General features: G+C 38.2%; 1 protein-coding gene across 2 annotated transcripts in view; it reads right to left on the bottom strand.

The window, feature by feature from the left end:
- Positions 1-2757: 2757 nt before the first annotated feature.
- Positions 2758-15058, bottom strand: part of DSC2 (desmocollin 2) — a 34465-nt gene continuing 22164 nt past the window's right edge. Inside the window, exons 10-17 of one of the 2 annotated variants that reach the window (XM_006899547.1) lie at positions 14251-14507; positions 13994-14136; positions 10102-10326; positions 7410-7646; positions 6505-6629; positions 3807-3960; positions 3640-3740; positions 2758-2955 (exon numbers count right to left, since the gene is read on the bottom strand). In XM_006899547.1, the coding sequence (XP_006899609.1) occupies positions 2758-2955; positions 3640-3740; positions 3807-3960; positions 6505-6629; positions 7410-7646; positions 10102-10326; positions 13994-14136; positions 14251-14507 (1440 nt within the window). Of the gene's footprint in view, positions 2956-3074; positions 3111-3639; positions 3741-3806; positions 3961-6504; positions 6630-7409; positions 7647-10101; positions 10327-13993; positions 14137-14250; positions 14508-15058 lie in introns of those variants that run through there. The other variant, XM_006899548.1, reaches the window with a different exon arrangement.

Raw genomic sequence — 15058 nt, forward strand, 5'->3', positions numbered from 1 at the left:
ACTTTTCTGACCTACTTCTGTAAACAGTGTTTTTATAGTTAGAAAGAGACATATTCAAGAGTACTTTTCTGACCTACTTCTGTAAACAGTGTTTTTATAGTTAGAAAGAGACATATTCAAGAGTACTAATAATAACTTAAAACAAATTCCCAGTCTCCTAGTAATTGATTTTGTTAACATGATTAAGGGTCTTACATTGTGATTTACTTCAAACGATTCAGAATCACTAGGAATGTAATTTCTGTGGACCACTCTTTAAGACTTTAATGCTTAAAACCCATTTTTTTAATTCAAATGTTGTACAACCACCCCAGAAAATAAGTTCTATGACTGTTTCTCATTTTAATATGAAAAAAAGAGGTGAAGATATACAACTTAATATGATATCACATCATAGTTTTTTAGAATAGTAAAGTTATGTAAATATGGTGTTATAAATGGAACAAAGGGTTTTCCAAATAAAATCCTAAAATTATATATATGTTACACAGATATATGCTGTATATGTCACAGTATTCTAAAGATAATCCCGTAAGAATAAAATCCCTTAATCAACTTTCCATCTAATTTATCAGAACTACTAATAGATATGACATTTCTATATATTTTATTAAAAATAACTTTGGCAAATTTTAGTTTCTACTGAGCAATAATAAAATCATTGACAAGAAAAACTAATTATTAAACATTTGGCTTCAATCCTTAAAAATAGCTATAACTCACCTTGGGAATTTAAGACAGGCACATTATTAACAAACATAAACATTAGAAATACAGCTTAGGTATTAACATGGTCATTATACATTCAGAAACCATTAATAAAAATATGTAATAAGATCATATTTGATTTTTATTGTCTCAATTTTAATTCTCTTATTTAAAAATGTAAATATTTGGTTCCTTACATATTTGTCAAATTTGTATATTAAAAAATAGTTTCACAAGCACATTGATATGATTAGTCATCTCATCTAAGAAGATACAAAACTGTTACCCCTAGGTAGTTTTTAAGGTATTTCATTTCAAAGCTTAATTTAAAAAACTGTCTCTAGCTTTAGTTATAAATGATTGTTGTCTTATTATATGCCATCAAGTCAGACCCTCCACGAGGTTTCTAGAGGCAATAATTCACACAGAAAGAGACTGCCCATCTTCCTCCCGTACAGCAGCTGGTGGATTTGAATCAAATGTCTTTGAGTTGGCAGTGCGACTGCTTACCACCAGCCCAGCAGAGCTCCCCTTTATAAACGGAATCGATTCTAAATTTTTGAATTCTACATTTCCACATCTTACTTACCAAACTATTAATCCATTCACTCTGCACTTCTAACACATAATCTGACTTGTTGCATATATGATCATGAAAAATCTACTATTTAGTTTATGCATTAATAATGCAAATCTGGCAGAATGGCCAAGAGGTATAAAGTAAGAGTAATGTATCATGGCCGGCTATGGTGACTAAGGTGTCAACACGGCTGAGCCCTGATTATCTGTGATCTGGCAGTTAAGCAAAAATAAATGCAATGTGACAGTTATTTAATGATGAAATTTAGGGTTATGTGATGATGTCATTTAATAGGATGTAACGATATATGCGGTTTTTTGTCAATATGATATGGTTATATTCTATTTTCATGTAACAAACTGTTACATCTTGAACTGGTCTTCAAAACTAAACAATGTCAATAATTGAGAAGTGAATAAAAGAATGTCGTTTCTATACTTTCAATGATGTAAAGAAAAGTTCTCTGTTGAGGATGTACTGAAGCAATCACCAAGATAACTGAAACAAAGAAAGTAACATTGCAGTGGTTTCAAGGATGTTCATGTTTATACAGAACAAAACAAAAAAAGAGAAAGAATTCACTTTATAAGAGAAGATAATAGATAACTTAAAAAACTTAAAAACATTTGTATTATTCATCTCAAACATGACATTTTAACAAAACAAAGAACAGAAAGAAACACCATTCAGTATTTCAAAGACCAAAAACTAGAAAGAATTAAAAATATATTCAGAAAACATTTTTGAAACTTAAAATTCAATGACACAAAAGGTAACAGAGAAGATGGAAATTTTGGGTATTTTTATTTTTTAAAATATACAGAACCAAACCTAAAAACTAAACTCCAGTAAAACGGAGCCAATTATTATTGCAATAAAAGCCAATACCTGTTAGGAACCCTCTCTTTAAGTTATGAAGAAAGGCCATGCTGTAAGAATAAGACATATCAAGAAAGCAGTATCTACACTTTAAGAATACTTAGGGGAGCAACATTAAAGCACCACACAAAGACAGCTGTTTAACTAGGGATAATGTGAAGCAAGTTCTCTATAACCTTCTCATAAGATTATAGTTTAATAAAACTCTACTCTCATCGAGTCAATTCTGACCCTTAGTCTATAATGTGGACTTGAAGTACTTAAATTTTATTGTACAACTATTATCTATTATCATCATATCCAAATGTAAACAACAATAGAGATTTCCTTGGTTTTTCTGTTTGTAGATCTCCTTAGGTGAAAGAGATAAGTAAAAACTACGCAAAATTGGAAAACTGTGTGCATTTATATACAGTGTATCTCTGTAAATGTGCATATGGTCAATGAGTCTCCATGGAAATAAAGGGGGAAAGTCCAAGACACAGTGTCTTCTATTTTTTAAAAGTCTTGGCTTGTAACTGAAAAAACAAAAACAAAAAAGGAGAAAGGAGAGTCAAAGCCCTTGCTTCTGCGGACTTGTGAGAGCGAGCTCATCTCTTGACGCATGTTTCTGCAAGTGTCCTAAACTTGGGCTCCAAATGATCCAAAAACTCAAGGCCATCATCTTCATGTTGTTCACTGCAACAACCCACAGAGCCAGCCGCCGATCCTTTGCCTTCATAACTGTATGTAAGGACGTAGTCTTGAGCGGGATTATGCTCAGGATCCTGATGACACAGCTGCACCTTCTGTCAAAAGAAAAAAAGCGCAACCTCTTTTATTATTATTATTATTATTTTAAACACCAGAACTTAGTAACATAAAAAGAATGGCTTTGATTTACCTTTCCATTGTTTAATTTCATTGATTAATTTTTAATCAGAGTGTGTCCTCTAATGGATTCCTACATACAGAAAATGCACATGATTGGTCTCTAGCATCAATCACACCATTAAAGCAATATATAGCAGATTTCTAGAAGTCACATCTGTGGTAGCAAGTATGCAAGTGTTCATTCTAAGAAGTCATCCATTTATCTTTCACAATTACTGCTGAAAGCAAAACAGAACTCAAACTGATGTGCGCTCAGATCTTTCCAGAAAGGCACAGCAGTTGTACACACTACCTCCGCCTCCTGTCAACTTTGTTTCTTAAGACACAAGTTGTCAGGCTGGAAATGTTAACATGAAAATCACATGAGAAGTAATTTAAGTATCATCACCCATTATTTTAGTAAGAGCATTTAAGAACATAGGAGAAGGAGAAGAAAACAATCCACTGACATTTGAAAATAATCAAGTCAAAATTAGGGAAGAATAACTTTCCAGAGAATAGATTAGTAACTGCAGTAATGATTAGGCGATTAAATTGTAATCATGTTAAAATGTAAAAGAAAAGCAAAAAACAGATTGGAAGAACAGAGGTAAACTCACTTCACCGAGACAGGATTGAGTGAAATTATGCCACTCGGAGTACGTGTATCGGCAGTTGTCCATCTCTGCATGTCCTCCTCGGCAGGAATCCAGGGTGTGGTGTCCACCTCCCTTACACACGTCCAGGGTGTGGTGTCCCCCTCCTTTACACACGTCCAGGGTGTGATGATGCCCTGCCCCCCGGCAGGATTCCAACGTCTGGTGTCCATTCACCATCTCAATGGTTTCCTGTCTGCCATTTTTTACTCCTGACCCCACGGTGCCACAAATTCCTGGAGCAGCAGAGCCCACAACATAGGATGTGAAGCCATCCGTGGCATACTGAAATAAAACATGGAATTGCAGAAAGAGAGAGAGAGAGGTGACTAAGAAGTTATTAAAAAAAGAACACCCCCATTCATATGTTGCTGTGTTTCTTTGTTTTTTGTGCTAGAAGGTAAGCTCTCCGAAGGCAGGGGGACAGCTTGGTTTGGGAATCCTGCACACCTAGCTAAGATGGACTAGGATGAAAGATCTGGTGATCTTCTTCCAAAAATCAGCCAATGAAAACCCAGTGGATCCCAATGATCTGATCTGTAATTGAAGAAGGCAGCATTTAGTTCCACTGGGCTTGGTGTTGCCACAGTTTAGGGCCCATTCAATGGTAGTTAACAATAGTGACAATTATAAACCAAATATAGTACACAATGTAATGCTAGCACAGGAATTCTAGTGGATCAGTGGATAAGGAGTTGCATTGCCAACCCAAAGGCAGGCTGTTCAAATCCACCAGCTAGCTGCTCCATCGGAGAAAGATGGTTAATCTCATCCTGTGTGATTTACAACCTCTGAAAATCCACTGATAGGTCAACTATGAGTCTGAATTACTTTTAGCCTCCTCAACAATAAGAAAAAAAAATTTCTGGAGGGTCAGTTATGAAGCTGAGTTTGTCCTGACCCAGCAAAATTTAAATTTTGGCCGATTACAGCAGAAGCTATTGTAATGATTAGTATTTCTTGCAATGTTTAATCCAGTCCCCATAATTAAAACAAGAAGATTAGAAATACTGTTGCCATATCAATCTTAACTGCAATCATATAAATATTGGCAATAAAAAGAAAGAAAAGCAAATCTGATAGAGAAAAGATGTAGACCGCCCAAGCTGTGGCTGTTCATTTTCAGTGCTGTCTTGTTATTTTGTTTAGGTTCCACTGAGTCAATACCACTCATAGTGACCCTCCAACTAACATATCTGAACCAGGTCCTAGCATGTGCCAAAACCATCGCAACATTGCTGCAGCCACTGGATCAGTCTACCGACCCTCTTATGCAGATCCTCTACCTTTCTAAGCATGCTATCCCTTTCCGAAGAATAGCCCCTCTTAGCAACATGGTCAAAATATGTGAGACAGTATTTTGCCATCCTTGCCTCTAAGAAGCACTCTGGCTGCACTTTTTCTAAGACACATATGCAGAAGTGACATCCACTTCCTAAACAACATGCCTCTGGAAACTCTATGAACTTTGATAAATGTAGTAGGTGGGCTTCAGGCCTTCTGTTCATAGGATCGCTATGAGTCATGCTTGACTCAAACGCAATCAATAACAACAAAATCTGTTTTGGTTTTCTGGCAGTTTATGGGTTATTCAGTGTTTTTCTTTAGCCCTGCAACTCAAAGCCATCAATTCTTCTTTTGTCATTCTTATTCACTGTCCAGCTCTCAGATGCAAAACAAGGGACTGAAAAAAAAAATTAAACAAAACAAAACAAAAAAAACCAAGGGACTGAACAGACTGTGGCCTGAATGAGGTGCATCTTAATTTTCAAACTGATATCATTCAATTCTTCCTCAGTAAGTTGGAAAAATCCAAGCAGATTTGCCTGATGCAATAGGTCTTCTGATCTGACTGTTGCTACAAAGGATGTTGACTGTGGATCTAAGTAAGACTAATATATTGACAATTTCAACCTTTTCTCTATGTATCATGATATTGCCTATTAGTTTGGTAGTGCGGATTTTTGTCTTCTTGATGTTGAGATGGAATCCATACTGAAGGTTATAGTCTTGGATCCTCTGCACTAAGTGTGTCAAGTCCTCCTCACTTTCAGCATGCAAGGCTGTGTCACCTGCAGAGCACATTGCCTATCCTCCTCCAAGGAGCAGTTGGTAGATTTGAACAGTGTGCCTTCAGGACTGCAGGACAGCTTCTTACCGTTAATTCACCACAGCTTATAGAAAAATGTCTTTTAACAGGAAACTTTAATTTGATTAGTTTTATTTTCTCAATCTCTTTCTACATGCTATTATTCTTTCTTCTTTCTAAATCTGTCCTGCTATAATCACCTTTTTAAAGGACCATAATTACTTCTTTATCAACTGGCTAAAAACAAAACTGAAGGAAAGTAATCATTTTCTAGCATTGCTGCTGCTTGTATTTGACCTCAGGCTTTCTCTAACCCATATTAGAACCAGAAAGATTCCATTAAAGCCATTCCCACAGTGATCAAAGCTTATAGGGATTTTATTTCTGTTGTTGGGGGTAAAAAAAATGAAAGTAATTATCCTGGTGATCTCTGAATCATTAAATGAAACAGTTTAACAACATAAACAGCGGTTTAAAAATACATAAAAGGTCACAAAAACATTTGAAGGAGAAAATAGTAATGACTCGCTGAAGTTTTTACTACTAAATAACATCGTATGTTCTAATTAAAATCTCTCTTTATGATAAGAATCAACATCATTTTCTCTATTTCATAGATGTAATGATGTTTGATATACTGCAAGCTATTTGACATCAAAATAATTCACCAAGAAAAGAAAACTGTAGTGAACTAGGGCAATTCACAACTTTGTGTTCCTTCAACAAGTCATAGTACTGACCACTTTGTCATCTCCGGGAGCTTCAGTATTTGACACAATTAGGTTCTGCTGAGTAATATCATTTGGAAATTCCTTTTGCGGTTTGTGTATACCAGAAGTCCCACAGATTAGAGTAAACAGAATACCTATAGGAAGGAAAAAAAGTACCTGGGGTTATCCTCAAAAGAATGTGACCATATGAGTGTGTAATGATTAATACACAATGGTGTCTTCTGGTGACCCAAATGAGCAAATGCTCTACCGCTAACCAGAAGGCTGGTGTTAGAATCCGTTCAGAGATGCCTAGGACAAAAGTTCTGGCAATCAGCTTCTGCAAGGTCACAGCCTTGAAAACTATATGGCTCAATTCCACCAGGCAGACAAGGAGTCAAGGAGTCACTGTGATTTAAAAACTGAACTAATAGCAACACATGTTTTATAACACAGGCAGCAATAAGTAGAAAAAGTGTCTCCTAATTTTTATTCCAGGAGCTCTCATTCCTAGTTAAAAAAAGAATTGCACTGCCAATCCCAAAGCATGCAATTTGAATCCTCCAGTTGCTCTATGGGAGAAAGATGGGCAATCTCCTCCATTGCAATTAACTTCCTCTGAAAACCTGCTAGAGGATCAGATGTGAGTGGATTCCAACACCACAGGTATATGACAAGTAGTATACAATGGCAGCATTTGACCTAAACAAATATACAAAGAAACATAGTAAAATCTGTACTTCTACAATTAATGTTACTTCTATGTTAAGAAGACAATAGATCTAGAAATGAATTCAAATACATGAATACATTTTGTGTTGGGAATGGAAATAAAGCTACATGCAAATGAAAAGCTATGGATAACAGTGCTTCATTTTAAGAATATTTCTTTAAAGTTATTTTAGAGTCTATTTAAACTCATGAAAGGAACTTACAGAATAGCATTGCTATGCCCAACAATATTGCAAGGATGGCCCATTTTCCAAGTCTTACTTCACTACTGCCAGTTCTTGGACTTATACGACTTGTACAGTCATATTCAGTAACACAGTCACATAGCAAAACGTTGACTGAGTTGACATTATATTGGCCCATTCTATCAGTCACCCTGATTTGTACATCATATGTTCCAAATGGAAGGTCGTCCCTATAGAAAAGGCGTACTGCCGTATCTGAAAGAAAACAGAAACAGACGTTACACCATTGAAGTATAACATTGAATATTAGAAACTACATATACAGAATATTTATACACATAGAATACTCTTATACAAATAGATGCTCCTGACGGGAAGACGCAATTGCTACAAGATTGTGAGGATGAGCTGTGCAGATCTATTTTATCACCATTACAAGCAGATTCCATATAATAGTTTGTCTCTGCTGCCTCTTATTTAAAAATTTTAGGCTTTTAGAATCATGTGGCTTTAATCTGTCTGTTTGATCCTTCCTACTGTAAAAACTAATGGGATGGTTAAAAATCATTGGCATTATCATTTAAAATACCTAATTAAACAATCCAGTGTGTATTTTTCTTCTACACCTGATTTATCAGAAAGCAACTTATTATTAAGGTGTTTCTTCTAAGTTGGTTTTCTTTTTTTCTAATAAAAATTTTAATTTAAACTGGGATTTTAACAAAAGTTTACAGAAAATTTAAATTTTTCATTCATTCATTGTTGGACATTTTTATCCTTTCTCCTTCCTTTCTGCCTCCCCCAGTTCTCTCTTTAAAAAAAAAATTATTCATTCATTGTTGTACAATTACCTCCCTCCACCTACCCAGTCCTATTAGCAATATACCTCTTATTCGAGGCTGGAATACTATGCAACTCTGAAAAACAATGAACTCAGAAAACATTACACAACATGAGAGACCCTGTAGGACAGTATGCTGAGTGAAATATCTCAGTCACCAAAGGACAAATACTGCATAACACTACTGTTAAAAAGCAGGTCTAACAAGAGGGTTTGGGAGGAAAGTAGAATAAGAGGGGATAATGAACATTGCACTGAAACAGATAAGTTGGCTTTCTTAAAGTGTGCTAAAAAATTATAAGTAAACATAATTTACTGTCATATTTTTTAAATCATGGCTGACTGGTGGAAAAGTGAGCTCGTGAGTCCTGTTACTGGGATTCGATCTCAGGGTCTTAAAAGGCCCAGGGATCAATTACAAAGTGTCAATATTTGTTATAGATCAAGAAAAGGAATCAGTTTACACTGGATATTGAGTCATGAAACAAGTCCTGTTAGATTATGATGTTGGAGCCCAGGGACAATTGGACAAGAAAGGGAGGGACTTGCTAAAGAGTTAAGATAAGTATCCTTTAATTTATTCCTTCCTGTCACTCTGGAATCTGCCCTGGACAAAAGTTTTAAGTAGGACTGGGAACCAAATCAGAAGAGAATCCCCTGTAGCACATAACAAAGGAGAAGTAACGAGAAGCTAACACAGAGAGCTGCACTGTTAATTCACTGGCTGAGCCTTTCTGGCTGTTCAAATCCACCAGCCATTCCTCAGAGAGAGATGGGCAACGTCTTCCCGTGCAATTTATGCCTCTGAAAACCCGCTGGCTGGTCCATTAGGATGTAGTTCTGACTCTATGACAGTGAGCTAAGTTGAATGCTATGCCTGACAAGAAGCAGGATGGTGGGCACATTACAAACCACGGTCTACCAACAGAACATCATGGTCTGTCCTGGAGAAGGTGAAACCAGTTTGTTCCTTGAAGAGAAGGATTCTGAAGCTCCATCTCATATACTTTGAGTATATCGCCAGGAGGGACCAGTCCTTGGAGAAAGACATCATGTTTGGAAGATTCAGCACAGAAGACGACCATGGGTGAGATGAATTGACACAGTGACTCTGGCAATAGGCTCAGGTGTGTCTGAGATGGTCAGGCTGGCTCAGGACAGGCAAAGGTTCAGAGCCACTGCTCATAGGGCCTCTCAATGGCACATAACAAAAACAACATGAAAGGCTATAACTGGTACAGCTGGCAGGAATCTGTGAACACCTTCAGTGATGGTACCTTATCCTCTGGGCGGCCCACATCTACTGACTTGAGCACTAAGTAGTGTAAACAGAGGCTCACTGTGAACTACCGTGAAGGATCATTTATGTAGGTCCAGACTCCACATGGGTGTTAACCATGTCTGTTATGTGGCCTGAGCTGCAACATAACTTCTCCTGTGCAATCCTACTTCCTCCTCTTTTCATCGTCATTAATTCCAAGCATGTTTCTTTAAGTCTGTTTCTCTAACAGCTACATTAACCACCAAGGGAGGTTTTCTTATGACCTTGGAAACGATTAAGTATAGAAAATCACAATACAAAGAATCTATGTAGGTAGGAAGTGCACATAAGTCAAGAACCAATGTTAGACCTATTCTAAGGGGAGTGTTTGAAACAGGAACAAGAATTCTCGCAGCACCTACGTCACTCCTAGCACAGGATTAGAAATAAACACAAGGCCTACTTCCCACCTCACTCAAAGTGAGAAAGTTGCTATGTTTCACTGTATTTTTTTCCCACCTGTGAATTATCCTTCTATTATACAAAGAAAAATATACTGTAGACTACCTGATGTTGAAAGGAATAAAGGAATGGTTAGGAATACGTGCCATTAATTCTTCTCAGTTCCCATCTTCGTGCATCTGAACCAACAGCTTTCTCTACGCTGAAGTCAAAGGGTGGGCCATGGTTAGGGCCATCGGGATCCACAGCCACGATCTCTGCATATGACATGGTGGTTTTACAGATGATGACTGTCCGCTTAGGGATGGATGGGCCATTATCATTCACGTCTTCAAGTATAATGCCTAGTGTCCCCGTACATGTTCTTCCAACTAGAGCGGGACAAAAAAAAGAATAAAAAGAGATTTTTTTTTTATGTTTGGGAGTTTTAGGATAAAGTTAAAAACTCAAAACATTTTTATCTGTTTTAAAATATTAAGCGTCTACGAAGCTCTAGTAGCCTAGTGGGTACTTGTTGCATTGCCAACCCAAAGGCACATGGTTCAAATCCACCAGCTGCTCCTAGGGCAAAAGATGAGTAATTTGTGCATCTGTGACTTAAAGTCTTGAAAATTCTACTGGAGGATCAGCAAAGTATCTACAATGTAAGTTATAACGACAAGCACCGTCATAGGCTGCATTCCCTGTGATATTAACAAAAACCCTGTTCCTTCCAGAAGGATTTTACACTCAGTAATTGAGCGTAAGTTGAGTGTGTTCCTTCATCACTAAATACACAGAAGAGACATGAGACTTTTTATAAAGGTGAATTTTGACAGATCTTTAAAAGGAAATAGGAAGAGGAGAAGAACAAGATTGTTCCTGTTATTCTTAAGAGTAAAAGGAAACTTAGAAGCATGCTTCCAACATCATCTGGAGACACTGAGAGGAAAGACAAGTGGATGTGGTCACGAGGAAGAAGGGCTTTGCATGTTAGGATGGCGGCTCAGAGTTTAACAAACAGAAAGCACGAAAGGCTTGAAACAGAGAAACTGAATGCTAGAACTATGCATTTTGACAATTAAGAGGGTGGAAACCAACACAAGACAGTAATGGAAATGTCTGGAGGATGAAGAGCTCCAGAAATGGAAAACAACACACAAACTAAGATAACCACAGTGGAATGTGTTGATGTTGTTTTTTACCATTGAGTCACCTGAGACTTATAGCAACCCTATATACAACAGCCCTAAACCCTGCTATATACTGTGCCAAATCACTGTCTCTGACACTCCTACCCCGATTACCCCAGTCACTGAATCAATCCACCTCATAGAGGGTCTTCCTCTCCTGCACTGTCCCTCCACCCTCCCAAGCATGATGTCCCTCTCCAAGGATTGGAGATACGTTCAAAGAATGGCAGATGAAGCTTCAGAATTCTTGCCTCCAAGGAGCAACCTGGTTTAACTCTCTCTAGTATGGATTGAGGCTCAATGTCAAGAAGACAAAGATTCTCACCACTGGACCAATTGGCAACATCAGGATGGATGGTGAAGAGATTGAGATTGTTAACAACTTTAGTTTGCTTGGCTCCACGGTCAACACTCTTGGCACCAGTAGCCAGGAAATCAAAAAACATATTGCAATGGGAAAGTCTGCTGTTAGGGACCTCTCCAGGGTACTGTGGAGCAATGGTGTCACTCTGGAGACTAAGGTGCATCTGATACAGGGTATGGTCTTTGTTATGCATTAGAGAGTTGGACAATGACTAGGGAGGACAGAAGGAGAATTGATGCCTTTGAGCTGTGGTGCTGGAGAAGAGTACTGAATGGACCATGGACTGCCAAGAAAACAAACAGATTCATCCCTGAGAGGGTTAAACCAGGCTGCTCCTTGGAGGCAACGATTCTGGGGCTTTGTCTGACATACTTTGGACATGTTGTAAGGAGGGACAGGTCCTTGGAGAGGAAGATCAAGCTTGTGAGGGTGGAGGGACGGCACAAGAGGGGAAGACCCTCTATGAGGTAGATTGATTCAGTGACTGGGGTAATCGGGATCAGTGTGTCAGAGGCAGTGCAATTGGCACAGGATAGAGCAGGGTTTAGGGTTGTTGTACATAGGGTCGCTATGAGTCACAAGTGACTCAACAGCACATAACAACAAACAACAAGGATGAATCTGTTCGTTTCCCTCACATTATATTCAATGGTAAATTCAATACTCTTCTCCAACACCACAGCTCAAAGGCATGTAGTTTTAAGAAAGTTATCTACTATTTACTTTTCACATGACACAGAAATGGAAAGGTATTAAAAGATGAAGCAACTATGGATCCAGATTGCAAATCAGTAACATTTACAAAGCCAAAGTTGCAAGTTTAAAGTCTATGGTACACCTGACCCAAATCATAGTATTTGCAATTGCTTCTTAGGCATCTGAAAGTTGGGCAATAAATAAGGAAGACAGAAGAACCGATGGTGCATTTGAATTGTGATGTTGGAGAAGAGTGCTGACCATCCCATGGGCTGTCAAAAGAACAAACAAGTCTGTGTGGGAAGGAGTACAAATAGGCTGCACCCTGGAGTTATGGATGGTGAAATTTTGCCTTACACACTTTGGGCATGTTATCATGAGGAACTAGTCCCTGGAAAAAGAACATCATGCTGAGAAAGGTAGTGGGTCAATGAAAGAAGACACCTCTCAGTGAGATGAATCGACATAGTGACAATGGCCTTGAGCATGACTGAGGTCAGGAGGATGGTGCAGAAGAGAGCATCGTTCAAACCTGCTTTTCACAGGGTCACTACGAGTCATAGTCTACTCCACTGGACTGAACAACAAAATTGAAAACAAATCAAAGTCCTCAATCCAAATCCTCCTTTCTGTGTAAACAAAGGCCTTAAACTTGAGCAACTGCCAACATCTGGAAAGAGGAAGAGCAGACACAGCTTTTGACCAAGGCAGCTGTGACACAGTGAAAAGAGCCCTAGCTGGGGAGTCAGTGCTGACTGTTATCATGTAAGACAGAGCAAAATTTCCACATGCGTAAATCTTCACCAAAGCAGACTGCCACTTTTCCCCCCTTGGAGCAGCTTTGAACCACTGATTTTCTGTTAACAGATATGATTTAGCCACTGGGACCCTCAGAGCTCTGTGATGTCATCTTTGGGCAGGAGACCCAGGACACCAAGCTAAGAACTAATTCTGAACCAGAGATCACAGAGACCAAGGACATTGTACTAAAAAAAGAAATTTGCCTTCAAGTTGATTGTGACTTATAGTGACCCTATAGGACAGAGAACTCTTCCATAAGGTTTCAAGGCTGTACATCTTTTTTGGAAGCAGACTGTCACCACCTCTCTCTTACGGAGTGACTTTGAGTTAATAAGAGAAAGCTATTATAGCCATTGAACATCATTATAAGTGAAGGAAGATTGAAGACGTCAAGGATTTCGTTTTACTTGGACCCGCAACCATGGAAGTACCAGTCAAAAAAATCAGTCATTAAATTGGACAAATGTGCTGTTAGAGACCTTAAGTGTTAAAGAGTGAGTGAGCATGGACGTTTAAAGACTAAGGGGTGCCTGACCTAAGCCATGGTATTTTCAATTGCTTTGTCTGCAAGTAAAAGTTGGGAAATAAGTAGGGAAGGCTAAAGGATTGATATGCTTTATTTTTACACACTATTCATAATAAGTATAACCTCCAGGTCTATTTCTCGTTTCCTGTGAAAACCAGTCCCTGTTTTCAGGGAGTGTATGATCTCATATTAATAAGTCTGTATTCCCTGTAGGAAACTTGCCTACCAGGGTGACAGATAACTAAATATATTGAAAATGACAGAACTAAAAACATTTTCTTAATTTTAAATGTATTGAACCTTAATAATTACTTCAAGCATTTATATCAATAAATCATTATAAAATTACTTCTTAAAGGATAGATGTTATTGAGAAGTATACACGATTTCATAAATTATAGTAAACATCTTAACCATGTCATTATGGGGAAGAATACAAATTCGGTTGTACGTAGCTGGGGTATAAAGAAACTTCTTACCTCCATCTGATGCAAGCACTGTGATATTATATATACCATTTCTGATGCTCTCTGCTTCTCTATCCAGGCTTCTAAAAATTTTGATGGATCCAGAATTCTCATCAATGCTGACCCAGCCTCTTGGATCACTTAATTTCTTATACCTGTTAATTGTGATGAATTGAAAACAATAAAATTTGCAGTGGCATCAAATGAAAAGAAATAACTTGAAAATCAAATCAAATGTCAACTTCACTGAAGTGGAATTCAGAGCACACCTTATGCCGCTGCTGCTTCTGGTTTCTGGGTTATACGCCTTGTAGCCCAAGCTCTGCGATCCCTGGGGCGCATTTTCTTTAATCCGTACAGTTTGGACTGGAGGGCTACATTCTGGGCCCTCATCCTGGTTCCTCACATTCACAGTAACAGACGCTGTGCTCATGGCTGATTTTGTAGCCGAGTCTTTAGAAAAGTGTGCTTCATTAACTACTCCAATTTGCAGGACCACCTGTTGCTTTTCTTCATAATTCAGAGGCTACAAAGGCAAGGGTGTCAGAAATCAGATCAAGTCCTTTAAAATCTGGCAGTGCTAACCAGTATGCCTAATAAGTCAGTCAAGAGTTGAAATGCTGTGGTAGGACTAATTTTGATAACGAAGAGGTTCATCCTGGAGAGGGTGAAACCAGGCTGCTCCTTGGAGGCAAGGACTCTGAAGCTTTGTCTGATGTACTTTAGACATGTTACAAGGAGGGATCAGTCCTTGGAGAGGGACGTCATGCTTGGGAGGGTGGAGGGACAGGGCAGGAGAGGAAGATCCTTGATGAGATGGATTGATTCAGTCACTAGGGTAATGGGGGTAGGTGTGTTGGATAGATAAGACTGCCATAAGATTGGCAAGGGATAGAGAAGGATTTAGGGCTGTTGTCCATAGGGTCACTATGAGTCACAGGTGACTTGATGGCACATAACAACAATAAATACACACACACACAGAGGTGAGTGAAGGGTACAGGAATCCTTTACCTGGCACAGTATTTATTTGGGTGGAACAAGCAACAAAATAAAACAAATAGAAAAAACTTCTTT

Source organism: Elephantulus edwardii, unplaced genomic scaffold, assembly GCF_000299155.1.
Source record: "Elephantulus edwardii isolate Elephantulus edwardi_28Jun2011 unplaced genomic scaffold, EleEdw1.0 scaffold00261, whole genome shotgun sequence".
NCBI classification, from domain to species: Eukaryota; Metazoa; Chordata; class Mammalia; order Macroscelidea; family Macroscelididae; genus Elephantulus; species Elephantulus edwardii.